This window comes from Blennius ocellaris (genome assembly GCF_963422515.1).
Source record: "Blennius ocellaris genome assembly, chromosome: 2".
Lineage (NCBI taxonomy): Eukaryota > Metazoa > Chordata > Actinopteri > Blenniiformes > Blenniidae > Blennius > Blennius ocellaris.
Genome location: NC_137651.1, coordinates 3440699 through 3468055, shown reverse-complemented (window position 1 = coordinate 3468055; position 27357 = coordinate 3440699). Strand labels below are relative to the sequence as shown.

Genomic DNA, 27357 nt, shown 5'->3' with positions numbered 1-27357 from the left:
CTTTCTAAACTAACAATAATGACAATTTAGGCAAGAATGCTTGGCAAGTAGGCAGTCAGAAGTTTTTGTGCATCCCGGGTCACCAAAAACTTGTTGAAACCTAATAAAACTACAATTATTACTTCAGACTGTTTCACATTTTAAAAGGCATGAGATGATTCACAATGAAATATTGCAGAAAGATTTTGAGGATATAAACTCTTTTCCCACGTAAGACAGAAAAACATGGTTTTGGTTGATCGAACTTTTACCCACAGTCCTTAGAAAATGTCGCAGAGAGAAGTGGCACGGACAGAAATAATGGCAACATCACATTGGAAGTTTGTCAAGTCCCAACAGACGGACACAGTCCTCATGCTTGAACTTAAAAAAAACAAAACAAAAAAAAACAACCCACAGCTTCTTCAGAGTTTTATTTCCCCTTTGTTGGGAGGATGAAGAGCCCGTCCTCGCCGTTTGTGCCGTGAGCGGAGCCGAGGTCAGGTGACAGCTCCTGGGAAATGGCCTCCGCTGTAATTGGTCCCGGTGGAACTGGCCCAGTGGACTATTGCTTCATGGTGTTCTTGATGGTCCACTTCTGCCCCGAGCACGGCTGCAGGACCAGCAGGTGGCCGAAGTAAACGTTGGCCTGCACCACCTCCAGGCAGCGCCCCGTCGCTCGATTTATGATCGAATCATTCTGCGGGGGTGTATGATGGAGAGGAGAGAAGCAGTGAGGAAAGAAGGAGAGAGGTGTGAGACGGATCGAGGGAGAAATATGTATCATCCAAACCAATCAGTAATTGTTACCTTCGCCAACGAACGTAGGGCGACAACCAAAGTTGGCTGAAAAGGTTATGTTTTTGTCTGTGTGTATTTATTTATTAAATTGTTGGTTTGTATGTATTCTACCAGCTTTTCGCAAAAGCTACCCACCCAAATTGCATGCAATTGATTTTTCAGGAACCAAGGACCAAATCCCCCAAAACTGCGAAACTGCGGGAAAAAAAATGCCCCACTCATCTCGTTTCATCTCCTCACACTAAATTTCCTTTGAAAGTTTCTTGTAATAGCGTCACCAATACATCTCGCACAAAGCCTTGCAGCCTCTCCGTAGCCTGGTAGCTGAGCTGTTTCCATGGCGACGAATCACGTTTCACAAATTGATGCAGCTACCTGAGCTATCGAGTTTGCGTTGATATGAGTAAACGGCTAACATGCGAGCAAATGCTAACTCGGGTGTTGACGAAGGTCTGCTCTCTACCGAGTGCCCGATTTAATTTAGTTTTTTTTTTTCAAGCTAAAATAGTGTATTTAATTAGTACTAGATGTCTAAAAAAAAAGTTTTGACAATCCTGGTGTCTCATCACCACCAGATCACATGTTTATATTAATCGTGGGTAATTCAGTTGAATTAAAACATTTTTTTATTTTATGTCATTTCAAGACACTTTCACAGAGAAAAACCCGACACCTCCACATGAGCCAGCAGTCGAATCTGTTCAGCAACTCGTAACCAGAAGCTGGAAGAGACTGAGCCAGACAAGTCAAGGAGATGAATCCCTGCTCACCTGATTGAAATTCCAGGTTTTCTGCTGGACGTTTGTCACCTTGTCACAGTTGAGGAGTTGAGGAAAGCGGCTGACCTGGTCGTCCACCACGCAGCGAGTGTCTTCCCCGGTGCTGCCCAGCGGACCCAGAAACAGCTGACCCTCTTTGGTGTAACGCCCGATCTGGAGACACAACCCACAACTAAAACTACCTGAAACCTCCCCCGCAGACGCTTCAGTCATTATCGCACAACACGCTAAGGGAAAATTACATTTCTAGAGAGACTTTCCTCTTTTTTCTTTTTTTTTTGCAAACAGCATTGCTTTCTGTGAACAGATGGATCCTCCAAATGAGGCTGAGGGGAAACAGACATTTCTTGCTCTCCACTGATTGCAGTGCTGAGACTCTCCTGCAGATCTGTGCTTGAGGAGAACCACGCTGAGTGCCGATGGAGCAGTTTGCACAAATCAAATGTGTTGTTTGTGTTGAAAAACTGAGGAGAGCAAAAAAAAAAAAAAAGAAAAGAAAGAAAGAAGTCTTGCACAAAATGTGACAAAATATTTCGCCTTCTGTCCACAGCGTAGGAGTAAACGTAGTAATCTGAGACAGAACAATGAATCAGTCTGGAGGGTAAATCTATTTATCTATCTATCTATCTAGTGGTGTTGAAATGAAATGCATTACATGTAAATGTGCTGCATGACTGGTGATTTAAACACCATTTGTTGAAGTCCTTCTCTGCACTCAGGATGAAGTCGCTTTTTAACCTCAGTTAGTTTTAAAGCACTTTTGCTGCCGGAGCCAAGAGTTGTCCCCTCAAGCTGAAAAGTGAGGTCCTGCGGGCCGGAGAGCCGACACCCGCTGACTCAGGAGTTCAGCAGAGGAAAAGAAAAAAAAAAAAAAAAAGTGCAGCAGAGAAACATTTTTATTTTGACAGCAGAAGTCCGTCCTAAGAGGATTTGAGCCGAGCCGCGGTGAGAAGCACAGCAAGTGAGTCACATCGCGGGAGAAGCACTCATGAGCCGTAAAATCTTCACGTTCTACCTGGGGACCCCATCCGTGGCAGGGGTGCAGCGTGGCGGTGTGGTTCTCCTTCATGCCCTGATCCATACACAGGTTGCTCACTTTGGAGTTACGGATCTGGAACCAAAGGTTGATTTAAAGAAAACGCACTTTGAAATTGATAAAATATGACACACATTATCTGGACTACAAGTCATTTGCATATGCCTCCACTTTCTGTTGCACATTTGATCATTTTTACTTTAAATTCTGCTTTGTAACGGGGGTTTTTTTTTTTCTTTTTGACCACATTTTCCATGCTCTGTCAGTCCAACACAGTATTTATGTAAGTTTTTCTGTGGTACCATAGCAGCATACAGCCACCATACAGTGACATCTAGTGGTCACAGATGGTATGTGCCGCACAGTGGTGTTTTGATGGAGAAGTGGGTATATGATCAATTTTAGAATCAGTGGCATGTAATATGACGATTAAGTGAAAATCAAACCATAGTATTTGTTTAATGTCACATTATTTTGGGATAATTTAACAATCAGAGGCAGAACAGGGCAGGTTGTGGCATCATCATCATATAAGGAAAAGAATCTAGCTGGTGGATATTGCTGAGTGGTGCATCACGGGGGATTCTGAAGTGGCTGTAGACAGTGATGACTGAAACATTATTGAAAAATATTCGTCGTATAGACCTGTATTCCTACTGGTATCACTATATTGTGAATTATCAACAATAAACAACAACAAATATGTGACTCATCCACAAAATACTGTACTTTAAGCTGAGTTTTGACTCACCTCACCGTAAAACAGCGTGCTGTTGTACCTTCTCATCTCCGGGTAAACTTTGTCGAGGTACCACTGGAAGCTCTTACAGTTCAGACTCTTCCTCAAGGTGACGCGCTGAGAAATGTCTCCGTAATCGATGCCGTGGTTCTGCAGCATACACAGGAAATCATAGTAAATCTGCTGGTTCTATCTATCTCCATCGTTTCCCACTGCTCGGGTGGTCCCTGCAGCTTTTTCATCCCTGATGACTGTTTCCCTTCTTCTTCTTCTTCACTTGGGTTCAACGGCAGTTGCACTACCGCCATCTGCTGGTTCCAGCTAGTCCATACCTTTCGCGCCACTCAGACAGAAGGAGACAGACCAAGGCTTTCCTTCAATGCCTCAGTGACAAGTCTGATGTTTGAGGCTGCCTCTCTCACCTCCATAGGGATGTTCCACGCCAGGTACACGTTGGACTTGTACTCGTCCATCCAGACTTCGGCCACGCGCAGGGCGTTACGCCGCGTGTGGTAGGCGATGTTACTGTGGTAAGGCTTCTTTATCCGTGCGATGTGAGCCACCCTGGAGCAAGGAAGCACCTCCATGCTGCCGCCACACAGCCACACCTGCAAGAAGAGTGTGATATAAAGTCCATAGGGGGGCTTTTTTTGGACAATAAAAAACAGGAAATTGTCCCAAAAAAAAAAAAGTCAATGAATGCAAAATGATTATTATAATTTCAGATGAGATAATGTAGAAGAAGTTCCAGCATTGAAAATGATAAGTGTCTCTTGATTTGGCTTCCAAATCTGTTTAAAGATCATACATTTTATCTACTTTATTAAAAAAAAAAACTGCATATACTGAGTAATTTTTTTCACACCCTCCGACAGGCCGGTTTTGGCCTGCGGGCTCTATGTTTGACACCTCTGTCTAGACTTTACATTTCATCAAGGATTTCATTGCTCTTTGTGTGTCTGACACCGAAGTTCTCAGTGATAAAACTACAACAAAGGGCTGAAGGCCAGTGTTAAAGCTGTGAACAGATTTATGGCTACGCATTACAGAGGAATGGGATTTATTATGTGGTCATTTGAAAAGAAGCCACTTGGTTAAAAATATGAGCCTTACAAAAAAAAAGAAAAAAAAAAAAGAACAACAACAACACTTGTCACATCTGGGGTGATTGTGAAGTTAGTAGAAAACCACATAGCCGTGAAAACATAGAGAAAGCATCTTCCAGCGGTGCTGCTCCATGTGACCTATTTCTCTGCGTGGCCCTGCTGCGAGCTGCACACACAGGACCAGTCCTCCAGGACTCCTAATGGGGCCTCATTTATCAGCGGTGCCACGCTACGGTGGCCAGTGCTCCACTTAAACCTTCAGGGGTAAAGAGGGAGTGGGAACAAGAGGAAAGAAAAAGTGGGTGACACACAAACCCTGATGCCCAGCTCGATGTTCTCCCCCCCATACACGTCCATGCCGGAGTCCAGCAGACCGAGCTCGCCGAAGTAGGCGCGGTTGGCCACGAAGGAGCAGCCGATCATAGCGGGAGTACTGCCACGGAGGAAAGAAACCCAATATGAAAACAACTATATACACGTGTAGTACATGTTGCTCAGTGAATGCATTTGTGATCTGGGTCGGGGTTCAACCTTCGGCTCTGGAGCCACCATGAAGGACATAAACGCTCCCTGAAGCTTCCATAAAATGATTCGAAAATAACCTTGTTAATAAAAAGAAATTTCAACAATCTTTACATTACATTTTTTTATTTACTTAAAAAAATTATAAAACAGCAAAAAATGGCTAAAAGAATTGTAACTGCTAAAATTGTTAAACAAAAAAAGGAAAAATTAAAAAACAGTTGTTGGAAAAGACTAAATAGAGACAAAATGATTAAAGAATGATTAAAACAGCTCTACGTGCTAAAAGAGCTTAAATCATGAAACAAGTTGAGAAGAAAAAAACAAGGAAAAGCTAAGAGTCAATATTCCTAAAATGGATAATGGATTTTTTGCAAAAATTCAAAAATTGCTAAAATAGTTATAATAACTAAGACGGTTAAAAGTAGCTTAGACGGCTTAAACCAGTTTAAACCACGAGACATGGCACAAAAGGAAATTAATAAGCAAAATGACTAAATGGGCTGACTCTAATGTTTTTACAAGCTGAAACACTTGTAAAAAAATGTAATCAAATATCTTAAATGCAACCAAACATACAGTTTTTGTATGTATAACAAAACTATATATAAAACCATCTCAATGCATATATAAAATGTTAAACACTAGTGCGGTGAAAATAAAGAGGCCAATCAGATCATCAGTCGATCACATGAGATGGGAGATTCTCTTTAATCGCTTATTAATCTTAGTTAATACTTAGTGTGAGACGAAGCATGAAAAACTTCAACGAAGATCAAATTACAATTTATGAGAAATGAATCGTCTACCTCCTGTAGCCACTGCGTTTGTACTGCTGGTTTCAGTTGAGCTTTTCTTTTCTTTTTTTTTCTTTTTTTTTGGGGGGGGGGGGGGTGTTGCTTGCCTGATGGGGGCTGACATGTCCCCCTCGTCCCACCACTGTTTGGGCGGGCTGATGTACATGCACCACAGCTCCCAGTTGTAGCCGTGACCCGAGTTCTCGTAGCGCTCCACCTCCAGGGTGTCGTGCTTGATGTTGTCGATGGAGGGCAGGATGATCCTCTTGCGGTCCTCTTTTATTCTGGCCAGAACCGGCTCAGCCCTATTTTAAAAAAAAAAAAAAAAAAGAAAGAAAGAAATAATATAGAATAAAAACAGTGGACACGAGCTTCACAGTGCTTCCCTTTAAGATCAACACTCCGGCACCAACTTCAATCAGAAAGTCCCTCAAGCAACTTTATTAGTGATTCCGTTTGATTCAGGCTCAGTGGGGCTCTGGAGGGTTTGTGCTTGTTTATGCTGACTGAACTGCCTTGTGTACATCCACTGAAGGGCGTGCTGAGCTGGAAAAGCACCACGCGGACAAAGAGGTGTCAGCGGGACGAGGCCACAGTGCCATAAAAAGTCAAGTGGCTCCATTTTTCTTTTTAAATAGTAAATAAAAGCGATCTGAAACAGCTCTGGTAGAAATGCTATTGTAGCCTCCTCGATGAGATATTTGTCTTTCATCAGCTGGAGTTTTCTTGTCTTAAAAATTATTTTACTCTGGTTCTTTACATTTCTACTCATTTCATCTGTACACATGCTTCATCCACAAGGTGTAGAGCTGGAGGTGACCACAGTAAATCTATCTTATATCCAGTGTGAGATCTCAATCTACAAACTATTGGTGTGGACGTGCACTTCAGCATGTTTCAGTTCAGTAAGACTGAGAAAACATCTCAAAACCCTCCAACTCAAACATGGACAACATGAAGATAGACGAATGTGTTTCCAAGCTGATATTTCAAATTACATTGTGGATAACATGGAATTATATATGAAAGTACACAAAAATGCCACGTTAAAATGTTGTTTGAGTGTTTTAGTTGTGGAGGGAATACTGAGAAATGTATTAATGGAATCTCTTGTGAAGCAGCCGGACCGAACTGAGGAAATTGCCGGCAGCAACTGGTGTAAAAAGTGGCAAAAGATGGATTTCATATTACACAAGTTATATCGAGACAATACCGGACTCACTCACCAAGAGGGCGTGAACTCCACATGGGCGTCAAAAAAGCCCGTCACCTCAGCGGTGGCCGCCTTCCAGCCCTCGATCCGGGCTCGGATCAGCCCCTCTCTCTTCTGGTTCCTCACGATCTTCACCAGGCCGGGGTAGCGCTTGTTCACGTACTCCTCCAGCGGCGCTTTCAGCTGCTCTGTAAGTGGGATGAGCACATGGGTTGCACCCGTGAAATATTTACAAGATCTTCAGAAAAGCCAAATGAAAAACGTTCTAATAGTATAAAATTTTCTTACTTTTTGCGCATATTTATTTCAGTTTCGCCAGACAGAAAAAGATACAGCACCTGAGAGTTAGCTGGCTAACGCCCTGTCCATAGGACGTCGCCATTTCATGTAACCGCCTCATCCACACGGCGCAGTGTTTAAGGAGCCTGAGGATTTTTATTTAAAATTTTTCTAAATGGGTTCCAGAGTGGAGTAATTTAAAAACGCCACCTCAGCTTTGACGTGTGGATGGACAAGATGCACATTTACTTGAAACGATGATGTCAGTGACCCTCTCTGCGTCGTAACTTAATAACAAGCACAACAACAGAGGCAGCAACAGGAAGAGATTCCAAATCTCTTCCTGTTGCAAGAGTACAAACTGTTCTGACACCAAAAGGCTCTCTATCATATAATATTGTTTGCTCAAGCTACAGAACAGGACAAAGGGGAAAAGAAAAAAAGAAAAAACTACGCACACAATAACAGCAATGGCGGACTGCATGCGGCAGATGGAGCTGCAGAAGCTACTGATGCTCGTCACTTTAATAAGGTGAGAAGTTGGGTTTCTCAAATAGGAGGATTTTTGCATGCTGTCTCTTCTCTATTTTTGGTGTATTTCTGTGGCATTACAGCGCCCTCTATATAGGCTTGGCACATGTACTACATCATTTCGAGTCATTTCTATGGTGTCGGGTGGATGGGGGAAAAAAAAAAGAATGATGGGGAGAAAAAAGATAGTATTGGACCTGAAGGCGTGTTCACATTCCCCTGTTTGAACCAGACTGGAGTTCTCGCCAAAGGAAAACCATTTTGTTTTGGTGAAGTGAACACGCCCACCAACTCCGAACCGGAGCATTTACAATCACAAACCATCTTTCTAGCGGGTGGGAAGAGGGGGGGAGACAGTGTGATGTTGTGTGCAGTGCATTCTGGGTAGTAAACATACAAAGCTAACAGTGTGAATCAGAAGAAGCAGTCACAGAAAGAAAAAGCTGGAAAAAATGTGGCAGGCAAACGTGGAGTAGAGAGGAAGAAGTAGAGAGGAAGAAGTAGAGAAGAAGAAGTGGAGAGGAAGAAGTAGAGAAGAAGAAGTGGAGAGGAAGAAATAGTGAAGAAGAAGTAGTGAGGAAGAAGTAGAGAGGAAGAAGTAGTGAGGAAGGAGAGAGGAAGAAGTAGAGGAAGAAGGAGAGAAGAAGTGGAGAGGAAGAAATAGAGAGGAAGAAATAGAGAGCTCGAAGTAGAGGAAGAAGTAGAGAGGAAGAAGTAGAGAGGAAGAAGTAGTGAGGAAGGAGTAGAGGAAGAAGTAGAGGAAGAAGTAGAGGAAGAAGTAGAGGAAGAAGTAGAGAGGAAGAAGTAGAGAGTAATGAGCTCATCGTTATCTGGCCTAAAGACTAAATATTGAAGTTGTTTGTGGCGACCCATGAGCCATGATCTAACTAACCCAGCCACCATGGCAGCGGGACTTGCACTTTTGGTCCGGACCAATCAGTGAGCCGTGATTCTTCAGGTGACAGCGCCCCCAAACCAGCAACAGATGTACTTGCATGACATTTTCCAGGAGGTTTGGTTGGGTCTCAAAAGTAATAGTGAACATCACCCGAACTGAATTAAGGTGTGAAAATTCTCAACTCCCCTCCCTCCCAAGTGAACCAAGACCCAGACTATCTGAATGTGAACGGTCCCTCAGTCTTGACCGTGAGTGTGTGGGACCCTGGTTCGAATCCCTAATGTGACCGTGTAAAAACTAGACAAGTCTACAGTGCAAGATGCAATGACTCAACCTTTGTAATATGGAGCAGCTGAACAGACACTTGCAATACACCCTGAGACAATGTCACACATATAAGCAGAAAAAAAACAAGAATCTGTTATTTATAGATACAAAGAGCCAAACAGAAACTGAGACGTGACATAAATCAGCGTGCTCGGCCTCCCGCGGGGCCTTTTCAAGCTCCAGCACTCTCCAAACAACACCAAAGGGAGTCTGTGGCTTCCTGAGTGTCAGCCACCGATACACCTTTGATCTCTCCATCAACTCATCAGGCGTTCCCCTTCCGGACCCAAACACACACTCTTCCTCTCCATCACGCACTGAAACAATCCCTCAAACACATTTCTTATGCTCTCTGTTTCCCCATGCAGACTTTTATTTATTTCTTACCCACTGAAGCTCTTGATCGCAAACTCATTCTTCATGCTGTGTTTTCCCCCCTCACACACACACACACACACATACGTATGAAGTGACAGGGGCCGGGTGATGCGCTGCACGCAGTGAGGGGAGGGAGTGTGATTTGTTTGCGTGCCTCGCCCTCTGTGCCGCCGCAGCCTCGTCCCCTCGGTGATGGATGGATGGCCGTGAGCCAGCGGAGAGGGGTGCAGCAGAAGACGTGAGTTCAACTCTTCTCACAATCGTTCACTCCTCCGCTCTCTTTTCCCGCCTCGCCGTCCTTTGCACTTAACCCCCGCTGTCACTTGAAGATGACGAAAACACACGTGGGTGTCAAGCTGCTCTCTTCTCACTACCTCGAAAACCCGGGAGACAAAAAGTCCCCCACACTGAGGAGTCCTGGAATCGAACAAGGGCACTCCCGCTGTGACGCAAGAGTGACCACTACACTGCTTTGTGCAAAGTCACACATCAGGATGAGCCGAAACCGAGCGATAAAGTTTGACATAAGAATAACAAACACAATTAGGCGGAATCCTTTAATGACTCTTTACTCACTTCTAGTTACTCACTTCTAGTTACTCTCTCAGTAACCGTATTCTAACATGTGTTGAGCTATCAATTCTATACCTGTTCTACCATAGGCAGTGCCGGGGGGGGGGGGGTCATAGCTCCACCTGGGAGAGCCATTGCACCCCCATGATGTTCTGATTCTGTTTTACGATATTTAGATTTGTGTGAATATTCCTATTGTCTGGTTTATTAATAAAACACCACTAAAACATGAATTTATTTTATCAAATTTATTTCACTGTGGTCTGATTCAGCCAATTGGTGCAGCGTATGTCTTAACCTTTGAACTTGCCACTTCCTGTTCACTGCGTAACTTACTGATAGAATTAAAACGTGGAGCACAGTTTTGCAAAAAAATGCGCCTTCGCCCTCAACCTCAACAACCGAAGCATCGTTTCATTATGACATCTAATGGTGAGTGTATGATTACTGCTCATTTGGTGGTTGACATCCAAATTCTGGCTGGGTGTTTATGATGTCAATCCAGCCATTGAAATGAATCTTTTTCTTTCAGTGGAGGTTTTGGTGACTGGCAGTAGGAGTTAGGGGTCTTTGTGTGTGAGGCCAAAAAAAACAAAAAAAACTGCTGTGTGTGTTTTGTTTACTGCTGCTGTTGTGGCTCCCTGTCAGTGACATACTTGTGTTAAAGTTTACATCCAGTGGTGTGTTGAAGTGGCAGTCTCGTACACCTTTCATCTTTATCACTCTGGCTAAATACCATGTGTATTGTGTACACCCCTTCTCTTTAATGGCTCAGAAAACTTTCTGCAAATTCAATGTTTGTTGATTTTTTTTGTACTTTATATTCTAAAGATGGTCTAATCTTCTGGTTATAAAACAGCTAAATAAAGCAACACAGCTAGTATTGCTAAAAGCAGATTAAATAACCTCAAAAAAGAAAAACAGGTAAAATGGTAAACTCACAAAAATAGTCCAAAAACATTAAAATTGCTATTATGGTTGAAGAAGATATTCAAAACAGCTTTAAGTAGCTAAAATAATTAAAATGGCTACAGTGGAAAAAAAATCAATTTGTTAAAATTGGCTACAAAAGCAAAAGAAAAAAATGCATATAACATGTCTAAATTAAAGCTATGAAAAGCCATGTATCAATTTTTTGTATGTATACTTTCCCCCCTTCATTTCAGTTAAATAGTGTGTTTTGCGAATTCAGACAAATTCTAACTTTTAGTCATACTAATACTGTCTGCTTTACTATTGTTATTTACTGTGTTTATAAGATGTTTTCTTATCTGTCTTTACTGTGATGCACTTTGTGACTCTGCTGTCTGTGAAAAGCACCATACAAATAAAATGTACTTATTTACTTACAATCAGCAGTCTTAGTAATAGTGGTTAAAATATTAATAGAAGTTATAATAATAGCAAAAGTAAATAAAAAAAATAAAAGTAATGGCGCATAATAGTAGTCAGAGTAAGGGTAGTCGTGTTAATACCACTACTGTTAAAATGGTCATTTTAACTAGTAGTAATAATAGAAAAAGTAATAGTAGTAGTAATAATAGTATTGGTGTTAATTCTATTTAGCTACACAACTGAAGATATATGATAAAATCAGGGCATAATTTAGGCAATGTTTATGAGAATTACAGAGGGTTGTCCTGTGGCTGTATCACTTTGGTAAGAAAAGAACGGAAAGAAGAAGAGACAGATGAAGGGAAAGTCACAAAGCGTTCCCCGACAGACGAACACGGTGTTGGTTTTGATCTCTCACAGGATTTGTTGACAGTGTGAATTAGATCATGTCAGAGCCTTTTCTGAGCCTTCATCATCCTCGTCGTCTCGTATCCTTCCTCCCTTCTCCTTATATTTTCTCTCTCAGATATTCATGGCACTGCGTCTCCTCCTCTCTGTCCGACCTCATTTATCTTAGTGCCTCTCCGTCTCTCTCTTCCTCTCCGCTACTTTCTCTAATAGCCTGAATTTGCTCTTTCAGCCTCTCCTTTCATTCTGCCTCTACATCTCCGTCTCCTTTCTACTTTGCCTATTTTTAAACACTTCAAACCGTTTCGTTCCTTGACCTTTTCCGTCCTTCCTCCTCCCCCCGACGAAACCCCTCCTCCGACACCGACTCCCCTGTATCTTTCCCTCGCCTCCTCCCCTCCTGCCTCCTGCCTCCTCCCCCCTCCATCCCTCTCGCCCCACAAAGCTCAGCCTGGCAGCCCTGCCCAATAAATAAGACACAGACAACTCTCCTGTGACATCCAATTGTGTCTGCCCTGCAAATATTTGACACCATCAGTCACCTCGGCAAGCGGCTCTTCAGAAGCAATGGCCACCACCTCTGTCAAGGAGAGAGCCATCCTGCTGTCACGGAAGGAAAACGCCGCCGTGCAACAAACACATTATAAAGTACAGCGCCACTATTTCCAGGGGTAAGTGTGGCTTGACAGAGGCTGCCACGTTGACTCACTGCAGGGTGCACTGGAGAGTCGGCTAGTTTTCACACAGTTCCTGCTTCAAACACGGGACTCCAGCTGAACTCTAACGTCCCATATTGACAGTTTTTCAACAATTTCACATCGGTGTCAGAGGTCAAACATTATATTCAAAGTGAATTCCCCCAAATCCAGCCTTGGTCCTCAATTCCAGCCTAAAAGTCCCTCTAGTGATTCTACTGAGAGCAGGCTGTTTGTGTCTGTCCACGCCGACTCCGGGCCCGTTTCCGGGAGAAAAACTATCCAGTGTTTCAGAATAAGTGGCTTCCCTGTTAATCTGGTAACAATTTAGTGTCCCTTGTTGCTGCTCATAACAGATGTTAAAAACTCGACAGGAATCAGTAGCCGTCCCGATGAACGCCTTTTAACAACATATACAACCATGTTCCTAAGTGTCCTATATTTTGTGAGAATTATTTTACACATGTTGTGAGAAGCAGCAGTTATGGATGCTAAAGGAAGTCGGGCACCATTTAGGACTGAAACCAGTTAATCCGAAACGATAGAGTTTGGGGGCTAATGTTGACAGTGGAATTATCGGTCTTGCTTGCAGAGACGCTGTCGTTCAACCAGTTTGAACCAGAATCAGACCCAGAAGTAGAGACTCCTAAAGATAATTAGTTAAAAATATTGTGAGGGAAAATCTGTGATTCACATATTTGAGCACACGTTGAGTAAAAAGTGGAGCAAGTGAAGGAGATGACGGACTTTCTTCACTTCTGGAGCCTCATACAGGCTGAGGACACGCAATACAGTTGGAAAACCATTCAAATGAATTTTTCATAATACGGGCCTTTAAAGAATGAATCCATCATTAAATTGACCTACACTGCACCTTATGCACCGGATAAACTCAGAATAATGTAAGAAAGACTATTAAAATGATCTCTATAGGTAATTTCACGTGCATTGATCCATTTTTTTAAAGTTTTATTTTAGGTATGGAGTGAAGTCGTAACTGAACTTACAACTGCAATAATCGAGGAACTATTGAGGAAACCAGTATTCTTGTTTCCTCAATAGGCTTGTTGGGTTTTAATATGTGGCTCTAAACTGTGTGAGTACCTGTGGTTACATGAGGCAAAAGTACTCACCATATATACAATTCAGTCTGATTACATTTGCACCAAATGATGGGAATGGGGGTGTGGTGTAGTCTGGTTTTTGATCAAGGCATCGTCCATGTAAACAGCCCCACTGATTACTTCCTACAGCCGGAGCTTTGCGTGCAAAAAAGTGACCCGTACTGATCTCTTCTATTATAATTTGAATCAAAAGAATGTTTCTTCGATGTTGCAGTTTCTAAAACAAGAAAAGAAAAGAAAAAACACAAGTGTAATAACTCCAGTTAAATTCTTTTTTTTTAACACATCCAGGTAAAGCTGGATGTTGGATTCTATGCACATGCCAAAGATATCCAAAAATGTGGACTGGTGAGCTCTTCAAGCTACAACCTGCTTTTTAAAGTCAGTTTTGATTTGCTCCAGTGCTGTTGCACCCCGTCTGGTAAGACACTGAACCCCCCCCCCCCCCCCCCCCCAAATTGCATCCACTGAATGTGTGAGTGTGCAGGAACACGTGTGTGAATTGAATGGGTGATGCTGTAGAATGAGATACACGAGAACCAGAAGACCTTCTGGAAACCTTCTTTTGTTCTACGTCGGCCTCTACAGGCAAGAGCTTAATTGGACTGGAAAGCCATTTAGCTCCGCTGGGATGAGGGAGGGGAAGCCTTCCGTCTCTACTGACCGTCGTCGCTGTTGTCGTCCACCAGGATGATCTCTTTGAGCAAGTGAGCCGGCGTGTGATTGACGGCCGAGTGGACGGAGCGCAGGATCACTGACAGCGCCTCGTTGACGAAGATGAAGATGATGGAGATCTGCGGCAGGTCCCTCGGGTAGGTGACCTTTGTACATCTGTGGAAACACGAACAGAGACGCGGCACCATCTGTAAAACACACTCCTTCCCTTTTCAGCCGTAAGAATTCATGCGTTGTGGACTCTGCACGCTCCACTCGTCGCCCATTATTACCACAAAAGACCGAACTGCCTCCACGGAGCGGCTGATATCTTGTTCAGTGGAGCTGAAAGGGGGAAGCACATGCCTCTTCCTGTTCTACTGTAATCACATGGACTTTTTTTTCCTCCCCTGTAAATTAGTCTATTCACCGAGTGTCTGCTGCAGATAGACGGTCTATTTTTACCCCTGTTTGGTTCAAACAGCTCTAATGAAGAGGAAAGAGGCAGGGCGAGGCTACGGCTCCCGGTTTGTGAGAGGAAATGCCTTCCTACACTTCTCTCGTCTATTTTATTCTACAATCTCCTGTTCAAATTGAACGTAAAGGGGTCACATTATGCAAAATTTACTTCCTAAAGGTTTTCCAGCAGTACTAATCGTCCCCATACCTGAACGACGCCCCAGAAGTGAAGAAAGTGTGTCCTCTCTCTCCCTGGATTGCTTCAGTTTTTAAAAAAGTGTGTTGCTTCAACCGGCCAATCAGAAATCAATCCCTATATAGTGTCATCGGGGGTTTAGCCAATCACAATCAAGGTAGGCTCCTCCCACAATTAGGCAGCTCTGCTCTGGCACATGGCACCACGAGAGGAAGTACTTCCTCCTCTTCCCATAGATGGTCATGTGTGGGCGGAGCCAGTCCAGCTCACACAGACACAGCAGATTCTGAATGCAGCTCCTATGATCAAATATTCTCATGGAGGAAAATCACGGAAAAGCTGGATTTGGGGAAATTAACTTTGAATACAATGTTTTTGGATCAACAAGACCTTGTGAAAGTGTTGAAAAGCTGCATAATATGACCCCTTTAAATCAATTATATACTGAATACAGATGCTGTAATGAATTTGATGATATTTTTTAGTTGTGGCATTTGGGAGCAAACACTAAAAAAAACAAAATGTCAACAATTATTTAAAGTAAATTAAAAAAACATGTTTTTTTATTCCTTTATGCTACATCTTAGGTATTAAAAAATACAAATGCCAGTATTGAAGTTTGAATAGCAACGTGTTTAAGGAGATATTACCTTCATAGACACGTGCATCGGAGATACACGTACTATAATGTAGAAAAAATAAAGGAAATTCGAAGGTAAAAGACGCTACTGTAACTATGGCAATACTCGTCGAGAACAGGAGGCTGCAGGGAGAGTGTTTCTCCTGACAGCAGTGTGTAGCAGCGTGAGTTATCGAAGTGTGAAGTCCTTACAAGTACATCTTCATCTTCATCTTCAATGAGAAATGTGTGTTGAATTCAGCCTCTCACAGATGGCTCCTCTGACTGCAACGCGTTTATTTCCCATTCCTTATCGAATCTCATACACAGAACGCGACATACGTGTTTCATGTTCAGGTTTGGATCAGTACAAAAATGTCAAACGTGTCAAATTTATGTGAAAATCGTTTGGAATGCTTCGCACATTTTTCTCGTTGACGTTGATATGAAGAAAAGCTATCGGAAGTTATTTTTGACATTTCTTGATGAAGGTTGTTTTGTATCTGGTGGCAGCGGCACGTCTCGAAAAAGGTGGGATTATCCATTATCCTTCCATCTTCTATAACGCTTACACACCATCATCATTGTGACTTTAATGTCAGAAGTCTGGCTTTTTTTCCTCAGAATTCTGAAGAAGAAAAAAATGAAGTGAGATTAAGGTCTCTTTCAGAGGCAAGGTGCACAGGTTCCTATCCGAGGCACTGGTTTATTTTTAATCTTTTTCTTTCTGCTGGATTATTGACATGGGACTGGGAGCATGCAAAAAGTGCAGAAAATTTGGGAATCGTGTACTATGACATGTTATGTTTTGTTACGTTTTGTTATGATTCAGAAAACTGTTAACGGGAAAAAAAACTGCAAAAAAAAAAAAAAATCCCATTCAGAGTGGATGGGATTTGGATGAAAATGATTTTTTTTTACTTTTACCAGTGCTCGGCTGCAAGCGGCAGGCACACACAGAATTACATCTGACATGTCCTCCTAACAACATATTGTGTGTGCCTGTCTCTTTAAGAGGCCAGGTGTAGAAAAATGATGAGACTTCTTAATCTTTTTATTTTTCATCCAAGGCTAAAGGAGGCTAACCCTTCCCTTAGATTATTGAGAATGTAAACATTCCTTACCATGGCCGCCACTTAATCACTTCCTGGGTTAAGGAAAAGGAGATAGGAAAGGAGATAGGAGGGACTATTTGGGCGCAGCCCCTGACTTCCTCCCTTTGAATTTCCCACTTCTGTGATTGTGGACTCCGCCCCTGATTGCTTCCACCTGTTCTCCTCTCCCTCATGTATAAATGCTCCTTGTGTACCTTTATTGTGTTGCCAGTTCATTTTGTTCTGTCCAAGTCTTTGTGCCAGGATTCCAGGTTATTTCAAATTTGTGGTCATTCTTGACCATGTGAGCGCTTTTTCTTTATTGGAATTCTTTTGTTATTGGTATCCTTTTGAACTCTGAGCAAAATGAAAGACAAGATATCAGTTTTGAGTCCACCAGTTCTGTCTGAGGTCTTAACAGAGGGAATGAAACGCAACATCAATTACTAGGTTTTCCTCAAGAGATTTCCAAACATTTCTCAGAACTTCTTTGTGTCGCTTTACTTGTTTTCTCCCAGATTGGTAAACTTGCGTCCATGTTTACATCTGAGAGACTTTCCCAGCTGAAAAAGCTCTTTTTATTCCCCATTTGTATCACTAACTTGCAGCATTTTGCAGATTTTCTTCCCACAGTCCAAAGACATGCATGTAAGGTGAATTAATTACCTTTAATTGGATTGAAAATGTTCCCCCTCAGAAGATAAACGTGTGGGTAAAATTGCTCTCCATCAACGGCTGTCATTTTATGTTCTACTGTGAATGTTTTTCTATATTATACATTACATATATTTATCAAAATTACAAATATTACGGTATCTATTTTATTTTCACTCTACACATTTTTAGGAGTAAGAATGCATGAATATACCAGCCTTTAAAGGCAAGTTAACGTGTAGCACCATTCGGACACAAGATAATTCAAAGTGCTTTATTGCAACAATGCAATAAAAACATGAAGAAAATTAATACATTAAGCAATAAGATGGAGAATAAAGTCAAAGATGCTAAATCTATTATTTATTTGAAAGTCTGAGGTGATAATCACGGTCTGATTAAAAAGAACTGAAAATACAAGTCCTGTATCGCCTTCCCATAATATTTTAAATATGAGTTTGTATATTTTCCTCTGTGCTGCTCGTCTGCGTTCACATTTTCCGGATCGACGGTGTTGAAGGGACCTTCAGTCCAAACGCGGTGGGTCAGCGTGGCTCCCTGCTGCTGCTCAGCCTGAAGACATCACATCACAGCACAACACGCTTCATATGCAACTTTGATCCCGGCGACATGAAAGACACGAGTGACAACTAGGAGCGCTGGATTCGGATCCCGACACCCGACCGTCACACAGAGCGGGAGCCGGTGGCAGCAACGGGCCGGGAGCTTTATGTCATCATCAATGACTTTCAGAGTGAGGGTCCGCTCCTGTCTCCGGCAGCCACGTCAGCAGGACGCCGTTACTACAAGCTGGGCGAAGGAAACCTGCAGCTTTCAGACACGGCGCACCGTGTGGAGATGAGGCTGCACACGCTCACTCGACAGGCACACTAATGTGCAAATTCATCAATTCAGTGTGTGAATGAGATTGGAGGAATGGGTTCTCTTCCTGCTAACACAAGCAGTGGCACATGTGCTCACTTTGCTGGACTGCATGCCCAAATGCCTGCAGATCAATAAGCCCGACGGTGCAACTTCATCTAATATGAGAAGAGGCAGAGAGGGAGGGAATGAGAAGAGTCAGGTGAAAAGCTCCACCAACAATGATCTCATGCACATGAAGTCAAATGTTTCATTCAAACCTCACAGTGTTCACATACGTTGATATGCACTTCTTCAGCTTGTCAGTATTGGACCATAATATTCTTTATTGTCTTCGTAATGTCTACAACAACAATAAAGTGTCATCCTGTCAGTGCATCATGCAGAGAGTCGATATGACATTGGCTAAAATGGATAAAACCTAGAATTAAACACCACAGGGACACAAATAAACAATCACACACAGGGGTGTTTGTAGACTCACATTAAGGAACTCCTCAACTCTTCCTTTCCACATGCACCACTGCATGTGTGTGATTTCGCAGTGTTGCAGGGGCCCCATTAGGGGGATTCCCAACACGCTGTTGCAGTCTGAGGGTTTCTACCTGTGACATGAACCAAATGTCAGCCACTTCTGGTACGACCACCTTCCAGCCATTAACCATTGACAACAAGTGTGTGTGTGTGTGGGGGGGGGGGGTTAGTGGGATTCCTCATGTATTGTCAAAGAGATTCCGTCATATTGTCACTGATCCAATCCATCCAGCTCAGGGCCAGAGGCAGTTCCTCCCCCACCGTGACACCTCTGATTGTAAAACAGCTTATGGGATTAGAAACGTGTTTGATGGGTTATTATTGGATGCAGCACAGAGGCTAGTTATCACTGCAGGGTGAAAATAGCTTTTTTTTTTTTTTTTTTTTTTTTATTGCTTTACCTGATGACAGCAGTTCAAACGGCGGGTGTTCAGGGTGGGAAGTGTCCTTCATAATGTTCTGAACTATTTTTCATTCAGCAGCCGGGGAGTGTGTAGGTCAGGAGTCTGAAACCTTCATGACCGAAAGATGTACTTTGTCACTTTCCACCAAATCAAATTGAAGTGGAGCCACAAAACACGTTTAACTTGATAGAAAAATGGTCTCCTTTGTCGTATTTATAAAGTTTCAGTTACAGTTTAGGATGGTAAACATTTCTATACACTTTGAGCTGTTTTTGGACCTGATTTTAGTGGTTTCAGTATTTTTGGACAATGTTGACATTTGAGCTTTTTTTGCTCTTCTATTAGCAGTTGTGCGTGCTATATTTTCCCATTTTAACCCTATTTCTTTTAGAACATCTACACATTTTAGGTTTTTGTTTAGTTTATTTGTAGCTATTTTTCTCAATTTTAGATACGTACAGATACGTTACACTTGAATCACTTATCTGGGAATCTGAGTCTATGTGAGCTTTAATTTCAGTCAAGAATTTTATATGAACTTCCGAAGTCCATCTTTACATCGCATCATTTAATTGGTACAAAATGCTGGTTCCATGTTCAAAGATGGAGCCTGCATCACTTACCATCTTCCAATTATTGTTTTTTTACTTTAATTACATTTATCTACATTTATCTACATTTAATATATTTATTTATTACAAATTACTTTATCTTTGTTTCAATCTTACTTTTTTGTTTCTCTTAAGTAGGTTACCTCACTGTTTGAATGATTTCACCTTTAATATTTAATTAAATCTTTAATCATTATTTTTTGTCATTAAAAGATTTAATGGCTCTCTTCACACTTTTCTGTCTTGGTTTTAAATTTAGTCCATGTTTGGGTTGAGATCAATTTCCCTTTTCAGATATGTTGAATTTGATATATATGTTACGTGTATAATTTATACATATATAGGCATGTGTATACTTGGAAATAGATTTATTTTGTGTTAGTGCATTTTCAGAAAGTATAGATTTAATTATTTGTATAGATTATTGCATTTTGTATATGTTTCTGAGATGTCTGAAATAAATTGACAAAAAAATATAAAAAATTCAGGTATGGAGACATGGTGAGTAACCTCTAAATAGCCTTCGGTGACAGAGAGCTATTTTATAAAATAACTGGATTTTCTATCAATGTAGTGAATGTACACTTCGAGACACAGCATTAATTATCATGTCAGGTAAGTGTCCTCTTTCTTTTGGATGTCAAACCACCACTACACTTTTTCTTTTCTTTGTCAGATAACCATTTCTTAGATTTGTTTCACCTGAAAGGCGTTGAATGGAGGTTCGTCTGAGAAGCCCTGCAGCACTGACAAGAAGAAGAAAAGAAAAGAAAGAAAAAAAAAACGCTTTTCACTCATATCACGATGTGTTTTTAGGGTATAAGCTCTGAAAGAGGGTTCTCCGAGGTACTCGTGTAATAACTGTAATGGATGAAACCGAGGTGAAAGCTTCGGCAGTTATGATGTCTGATTCTGTACACCTGCATGGGTGTTATGAGATGCGACGAGCCGACTGATTGGCACCCGGCTGTGAATTATCCCGTTACTGTGAAGCATTGAATGAAACAGCTGAGGCCAATCAGCTGATGTAGCTCAGATAGATAAATGGATAGATGGATAGATTCTCCCTCTCTCAGGTCTTCTGGAAACACTAAAAAGCAACAGGCTCCTTCCTCTATAATCGGTTCGGGTATCTGAAGTGAAGAACTTCCCTTACAATGCAGAAAAAAAACCACAAAAAAAACCTCGAAACTATAAAAAGATATCAAAGCACTCCCTGCTTGCAATTACCACCGTCTGCGTCGTCGTGAGGAAAGAGAGAACGGTAGAAGTCCGAACAAGACCTGTAACATCCACACGTTTGGGGATGTTGTGCAAAAGAAAGGCAAAGCGAAAACAGCAGCTGCGGAAAGGTTTATCCGCCCCTGGAGTGACGGTTGGACTGTTTACCGTGCAGCACAGATATATAGACTGGGTCTGCATGGACAAGTCATCAGGGGGAAATCTGCTTTGCTTTCGCATCTTAAAAACGTGTTGTCTCAAGTCTGCAAGGCGGCATGTGGGCCGTGCAGCTCTGCAGACAGACGGAGTTCAGGTGGAGCTCCTCCTCCACAATCAAACTTCATGTACACCCTGATAGAAGATGAGGTTGTGAGGGTCCACGGTATTGGTATGTCCCCCTGTATTTCAGCATGAGTTCCCGTGTGCTGTGAAAGTCAGGTGGTATTCCAGCAAAACCCTCACACATCTGCAGCCAGTCTTTTATGGCTCAGGGACCTTTTGCGTGAAATTCGGAAACAAGCTCCAGATGTTTAGCAACATAGGAAATTGGAGACTGTGTCTCTGAGGAAGTAATGTAGATTCCATATGAGTCTCATCCTCACAGCATGGTGAATGTAGAGGCTCTCTTCTGTCGTTGATCGTATGCATTTGTGTTGTTGAGTTGAATATACCAAGCCAGTAAATCAGTGTATATGTATATATGGAGCCATTTAAAACTGAAGTATTGCAAATGTATTTGGTTCATCGCAAAATCCAGAGCATCAACAATATGACAACATGACATTTTTTTGTGCAAAGAATTATGATTACATCCTGCAAATGTTCACATTCAACAAAGTGTCCACGAAACCTAATTACTTGTGATGCAGAACACTCCAACAGGAAATTAGTTTTAGAGAAAAGTACACACACACACACACACACACACACACACACACACACACACACACACACACACACACACACACACACACACACACACACACACACACACACACCGAGAGAATGCAAACCAAGGCACTGCCACTGAACAAACTATGAACTTTCTAAGTCATATTCACTGGAAAACAGCAGTGAATATCTTCTTTACTTCCACATTCGACCCTTTGACGGACCTGTTCTGGCCCATGAGCCATATATTTGGCACCCTGACATGAAACCTGTGAATGACTCTTCTCATGGATGAGAAGAATCATTCATGCAGGCGGCAGGTCTGCAATGTGACATCAGATGATCTTTTCAGACTGAGGGATCAAGATGAGCTCCACCAATGACGAATGCAAATTTCACACAAGGCGACACGCTCACACCTCACTCTAGTTCCTTCTCATGATCTCAAACAGATATTGTCTACATTTTTCTGATTTCAGAGTTTCTATAGCAATACAGTTTGATTGAATGATTGAATACCTCCCTTGATCACACAGAACCTGGAGCCGCTGCAGTCGCTCAGAACTATTTTCAGTGTGAGAAAGAACAAAGAGTCCCGATAGTGATACAATAACGCCTCAGTATGGCAGAGTCTGTGTGGGATTACATAAAGAGACGGAGGGACGGGATCTATGAAAGATCTCAGAATTGTGGAAACCTGAAGCAGCACGCAAGAGTGAAATCACTGCATTGAAGACTATAGATTTTTTCTCTCTGGTGAATTTTTCCTGCATGCACCTCAACCACTGTGAATGAAGTCCACTCCACACGCAACCAGCAAAAGTTCACCTGCCCACTCTCCTCATTAAGAGCGCTGTGTGTGTTACACAATGAAACTGGGATACCAATGTGACGTCAAACAAGTCAGTGGAGGCAGCAAAGTGCTGCAAAGAGCTTTCATTAACGACACGGTAATTATTCAAACTTGACCTCGAGCTGTTTGAAGAAACACAGGCAGGGGTTTCTGGACTGTTCTCACAACTCTGGTGAGACCTGCAATATGACCTGTCTGCAGGAACGCCTGAAGAGATGCAGATATGCTACAACAGGTTTTACGGAATCATGCATTTTTACATGTGCACAGGCTGCATTCACTTCAAATTACCTTCCCAAACAGAAATCGCCAACATTTCGCAAAACAACTGCACACTTTCATCAACTAAATGGATTTTCAATACTCTCCACTGGAGCTAAATCTGCATCATCCAGAGCAACATGGACATATTGACATGCAACCATGTTGCTACTGATAAAATATTTAAAAGTTATTACATTTGAAAATGATGTTTAACCCATCTCCGTTGATCTCGGATGCAGGGATCTTGAAGATTCCCAATATTTTTTTTCATTCATAACTTTGAAGACGTTGCACTCACTTGCTTGGCCGGTGGTCTGGTATTGTGCGATCCAGGGAGATCCTGTCACTGAGGTAGGCGTTGTAGCCGTACTTCTCCTTCAGGTATTTGGCTTTGTCCTCCTCCGTTGGCTTCACCGTGGCGGGGAGGCCACCTTTACCCAGACCACCGAAGCCCTCAATCAGGCCCAGGGACTTGGACAGACCTGTGCAAGGCAAACAAGAGAAGATTACACGTCAGGATGCTTTAGCCCAGCCTGAATCGCTCTCCTCTCGGTAATTTGCTCCATGGCCTGCGGCTGATAGCCCGCTTCGCCATCGCAGCTCCCAGACTCACGTGGATAAACTATGAGCACTCCCAGGCTGTCAGGCAGGGGGATCTCTGGGCTGATTGCATATTGTTGCAAGCACAGGCACAGATTCACACAGAGGATGTCAAGATTAGAAACTATGCACAAAAAGTGTGATTGGTAGATTATTTCTTTGTTGTAAGCCTGTTTTAATATGCAATTCAGAGCTGAGCTTCATGCCATGTGGATTATTCCCATTACTAATATTTGCCAAAACTTCACTGACGCCAAACAGCTACTATTTGTGCATAGTTTATGATAGGAGACTTACTAAAATGTATGCTTATGCTCGGCTCACAGAGGAAAACACCTTTCATTCAGCCCTGAACGTTTCTTATTCAAGCTGCATCTGAAGAGTGTGTTTTGTATTTGTGGGTGGAGGAAAGATTAAAGTGGTTATCCGTCAGCGTGATGAGCTGCACTCAAAGCTACTGTGTTGGTAAACATCCTGCGCCCCGAGAGCAAAAATCCCCAAAAGCCCCGACTCGGACCTGTTGGAGGGGAGACATTGTTCTCTCAGGCATCAATTAGCCACAATTCTGCACACAGCGCCGCGAGCCAGAAGCTGCTCTAATCTGTTTCTCCATTTAAACTCAATTATGACACTGAGGAATTAAGCGCTTTATTGGAAATTAAACCCACTACAATCTGTGTTACCGCAATGAATACGTTTTTAACTGTCCGTCGGTGACATTTTCAAGAAAGCTGGTGCGTTTAGATTTTCGAGCCGACTGCACAAACACATCAGACACTGCAAACGGCTGCTCGAGTGATGTCAGAGGCAAGCAGGACCCAATAATTAGCAGCACAATAGCCCATTACAGACGAGGCACAAGCGGAATGAACGGGCTGAAAGAGTCTGCTGATGAGCTTTCACTGCAAAACAACTGGTGGCCGCCCACGAGCCACATGTTACAGTTTACTGTATTATACTTTACTTGTTTTCTTTCATCATGATGTCATATGTGCAAGACAAGTTCCAGAAATGAATAGTCTTCATGTGTAATGGTAATCTAGTATGGAATGAAATTACTTTATTAATGTTTTGTCTTTTTCAAGGTAAAAAAAAACACAATTAAATTAAATGCTTAAATGTTAATTAGTCTTTTTCATTGAATTAGTTGCCATAATTCTCTTGAATCCTGTCTCAGCATTAAGTTTATAACTTTTCCTTGAATGTGTCATTTCCCAATGTTGCCAATGAATGAATGGATGAATGAGGATGAATTTAAGGCAGGCGTCTGCAACCTTTATGACCAATAAGGCCATTTTTGACACTTTCCACCATCAAGTTTAACAGGAGCCACAAAACATGTTTAACCTTTCAAAGGAGGTGAACACAGCTGCCATTCAAGCTTTTTTTGCCCTTTTTAAGTTACATTTTTTTCCAATTTTCCATTTTCTTTTCGAAATTCTATTCATTTTGGATTATTTCAATTAAAGCTTAAAGGACCCAACTAAGCACAGCAGTCAGATTAGTTTATGGAGGCTTGATTGTGACTTTGTAACATTATGTCAGGGTTCCTAGAAACAGGGGAGCATGTCTGATATCGAGAGTCTGGGGCACACAAAGGAGTTTGCAAGTATGCAAATCACAGTGGAGGAGGCCAGAGATGGAATGTGGAGTCAGAAATACACTTTTCCCACCATTCCAATCATTTCTTTGTCAAGGCGAAACTAAAATGTTACGAATGTGAAGTCTGAAAGCACATTTGTTCAATTCTGACCATTTTGGGTTATTTTCATTAGAGGAGGGGGGTCAATTCGTGATTTTCTGTACCCAAGCCAGGAAAGAGTGAAGAGCTGCAGGCAATTCTGGAGTCATCAATTAATATCAACTGCATGTAAACTAAGACCTTCAGAGAGCTCAACACGTCCACATGCTGAACAATTGTAGAGCCTGTATTAATTAAAGGCATGCACAGGGAGAACATGCAAACTTCAAGTCCTCTGGTTTTCGGAACCAACCACTTCTCTACGTGTCACTCCAGTTGAACGAGTGTCACGCTGCTTTTTTTTTTACCATTGAGCTGCCTGTACACCACGTCCTCCAGCGAGCTGAGCCTCTTCAGCAGCCCCTCATGGCTGATGCCGGGCCCCTGCGCGGTGCCGTTGGCCCGGGGCCTCTTCCAGTCCGCCGGAGCCTCGGGACCGGCGGGCTGCACGCTGCGGGCGCTGTTGCACCTGGCCCAGAAAGTCATGAAGCCGGCGAGGGCGAGCACGTTCAGCACCAGCAGAAGCCTCCATCGTCTGAACACGAATGCCATGGAGAAGTCGCCGGTGACCGGGCTCCGGTGCGTGCAGAAGCGGTAGATTCAGGTCTCCCCCTGCGGGCGATGCGCTGCCGCTGAAGGCTGCGGGAATGATGCACAGCCCGGTTACAACTGCAGACCTGAGGCTACACAGAGAGAAGAAGAAGAATTTTTTTTTTTTTTAAGACCTCAGGGAGCATTAGGTTAGTGCGATCCCGAGCCTGTGCACAGATTTTTGGGTGGGTTATAAACGCGCTGTCTTACCATTTGACACGGGGGTTATTTTAGGTTGCATCCCCCCTCCGGACGCAGTTTGGGGCGCCAGGCGACCGAACGGGACGTGGACGGTGCAGGAGAGGGATGGATGAATGGATGGATGGCCATCGGCGATCATCCGTGTCATGCACTCGCGATGTAAGACAAAGGCATCAGCATATCCTGAGCTTGAAGGAACAGATACTCCTCAATAATTTAACAGCGAGGAGAATACCAGGAGTCCCTTCTTTTCTTTCCTCCTCTCTCTCTTTTGCGTCTAACTGTGATGCCTGGTGAGGGCTGCCCGCAACGACAGGAAGAAAAATCCCCCGGAGAGACTCAGGGAAAACCTTGGTCAAGCAACATTTGTGCTTCCCGTCTGCTCGCTCATCGTCTTCCACCCGGACACACGCGTTGAATCGCAGCAGCCTGCGCGCATTTTTGAGCGCATTGAGCGGCTCAGGCGCGCCGCCGCCGCCGCAGCAGCAGCAGCATCCTCTCTCCGGTGGCACAGGCAGGCAAATCCGCGGTGTCTTCACATGTTCTCACGTTTAATCAGCACCCGCAACGTTTTCCTGTTATTTTACACGCCCCTTCTTGTTTGCTGCGCCCTGTTGTTTCCTCCTGTTCCGCCCGGAACGCGCAGAGTCGGCCGCTCCGTGGGCAGGAGGCTGGAGAGGACGCTTCACTTCACAGCAGGTCGGAGGGTGGCGTGTGGGACGGGTGGGGTGGGGTGTCGGCTCACTGGTACCCAATTATCTACAATTACACAACATTTAATATATGCACATGTGAGAGGGGTTCCCAAAATGCGGCTCGCGGTACTGATGCGGGCGCCTCGGCTCAAGCACACGGTGACGCCTGCAGTGCAGAATCACCTTCAACCCAATAAAGCAGGGAGACACAAGCCAGTCCTGCATTAAATCACAATCGCTCTCCATCCATTCTTCTGCTCTTCCAGGGGTCTGCACCATTGATAACCCTGAGGAGACATTTCTGTCATTTGCCTGGAGCCACAAAACACACTTTAACATTTCCTATATACAGTAGTTTCGAAACACATGGGGGGAAGTATCTTATGTTGCATTTCTAAAGTTTCAATAACAAATCATGATGGTAAACATGTTTTAATAACATTTTCAGTTGTTTTTGTACCTGATTTTAGCAGTTTCATCCTTCTTTTCCAGCATTTTGCAGATACTTCTGAAATTTTACAATAGAATAGAATAGTATAGAATAGAATAGAAATTCCTTTAAGCATTGCTCCACACAGAATAAATAGAAAGAAAGTTGGATATCAAATAAGACAGGGCAAGAATTTAAAAAGTAATGCTAATATATGTCTTAACAGTGACCATTATACATTTA

General features: G+C 42.9%; 1 protein-coding gene across 1 annotated transcript; it reads right to left on the bottom strand.

Moving 5' to 3' along the window:
- Positions 1–544: 544 nt before the first annotated feature.
- Positions 545–25749, bottom strand: galnt17 (polypeptide N-acetylgalactosaminyltransferase 17; the record flags this gene model as incomplete). Its single annotated transcript, XM_080513971.1, has 11 exons — positions 545–679; positions 1551–1712; positions 2575–2670; positions 3347–3484; positions 3757–3942; positions 4756–4873; positions 5867–6064; positions 6986–7160; positions 14185–14351; positions 23155–23338; positions 25506–25749. 11 exons carry the CDS (start codon positions 25747–25749, stop codon positions 545–547), a joined length of 1803 nt encoding a protein of 600 aa, XP_080370097.1.
- Between the last annotated feature and the right edge of the window lie 1608 nt (positions 25750–27357).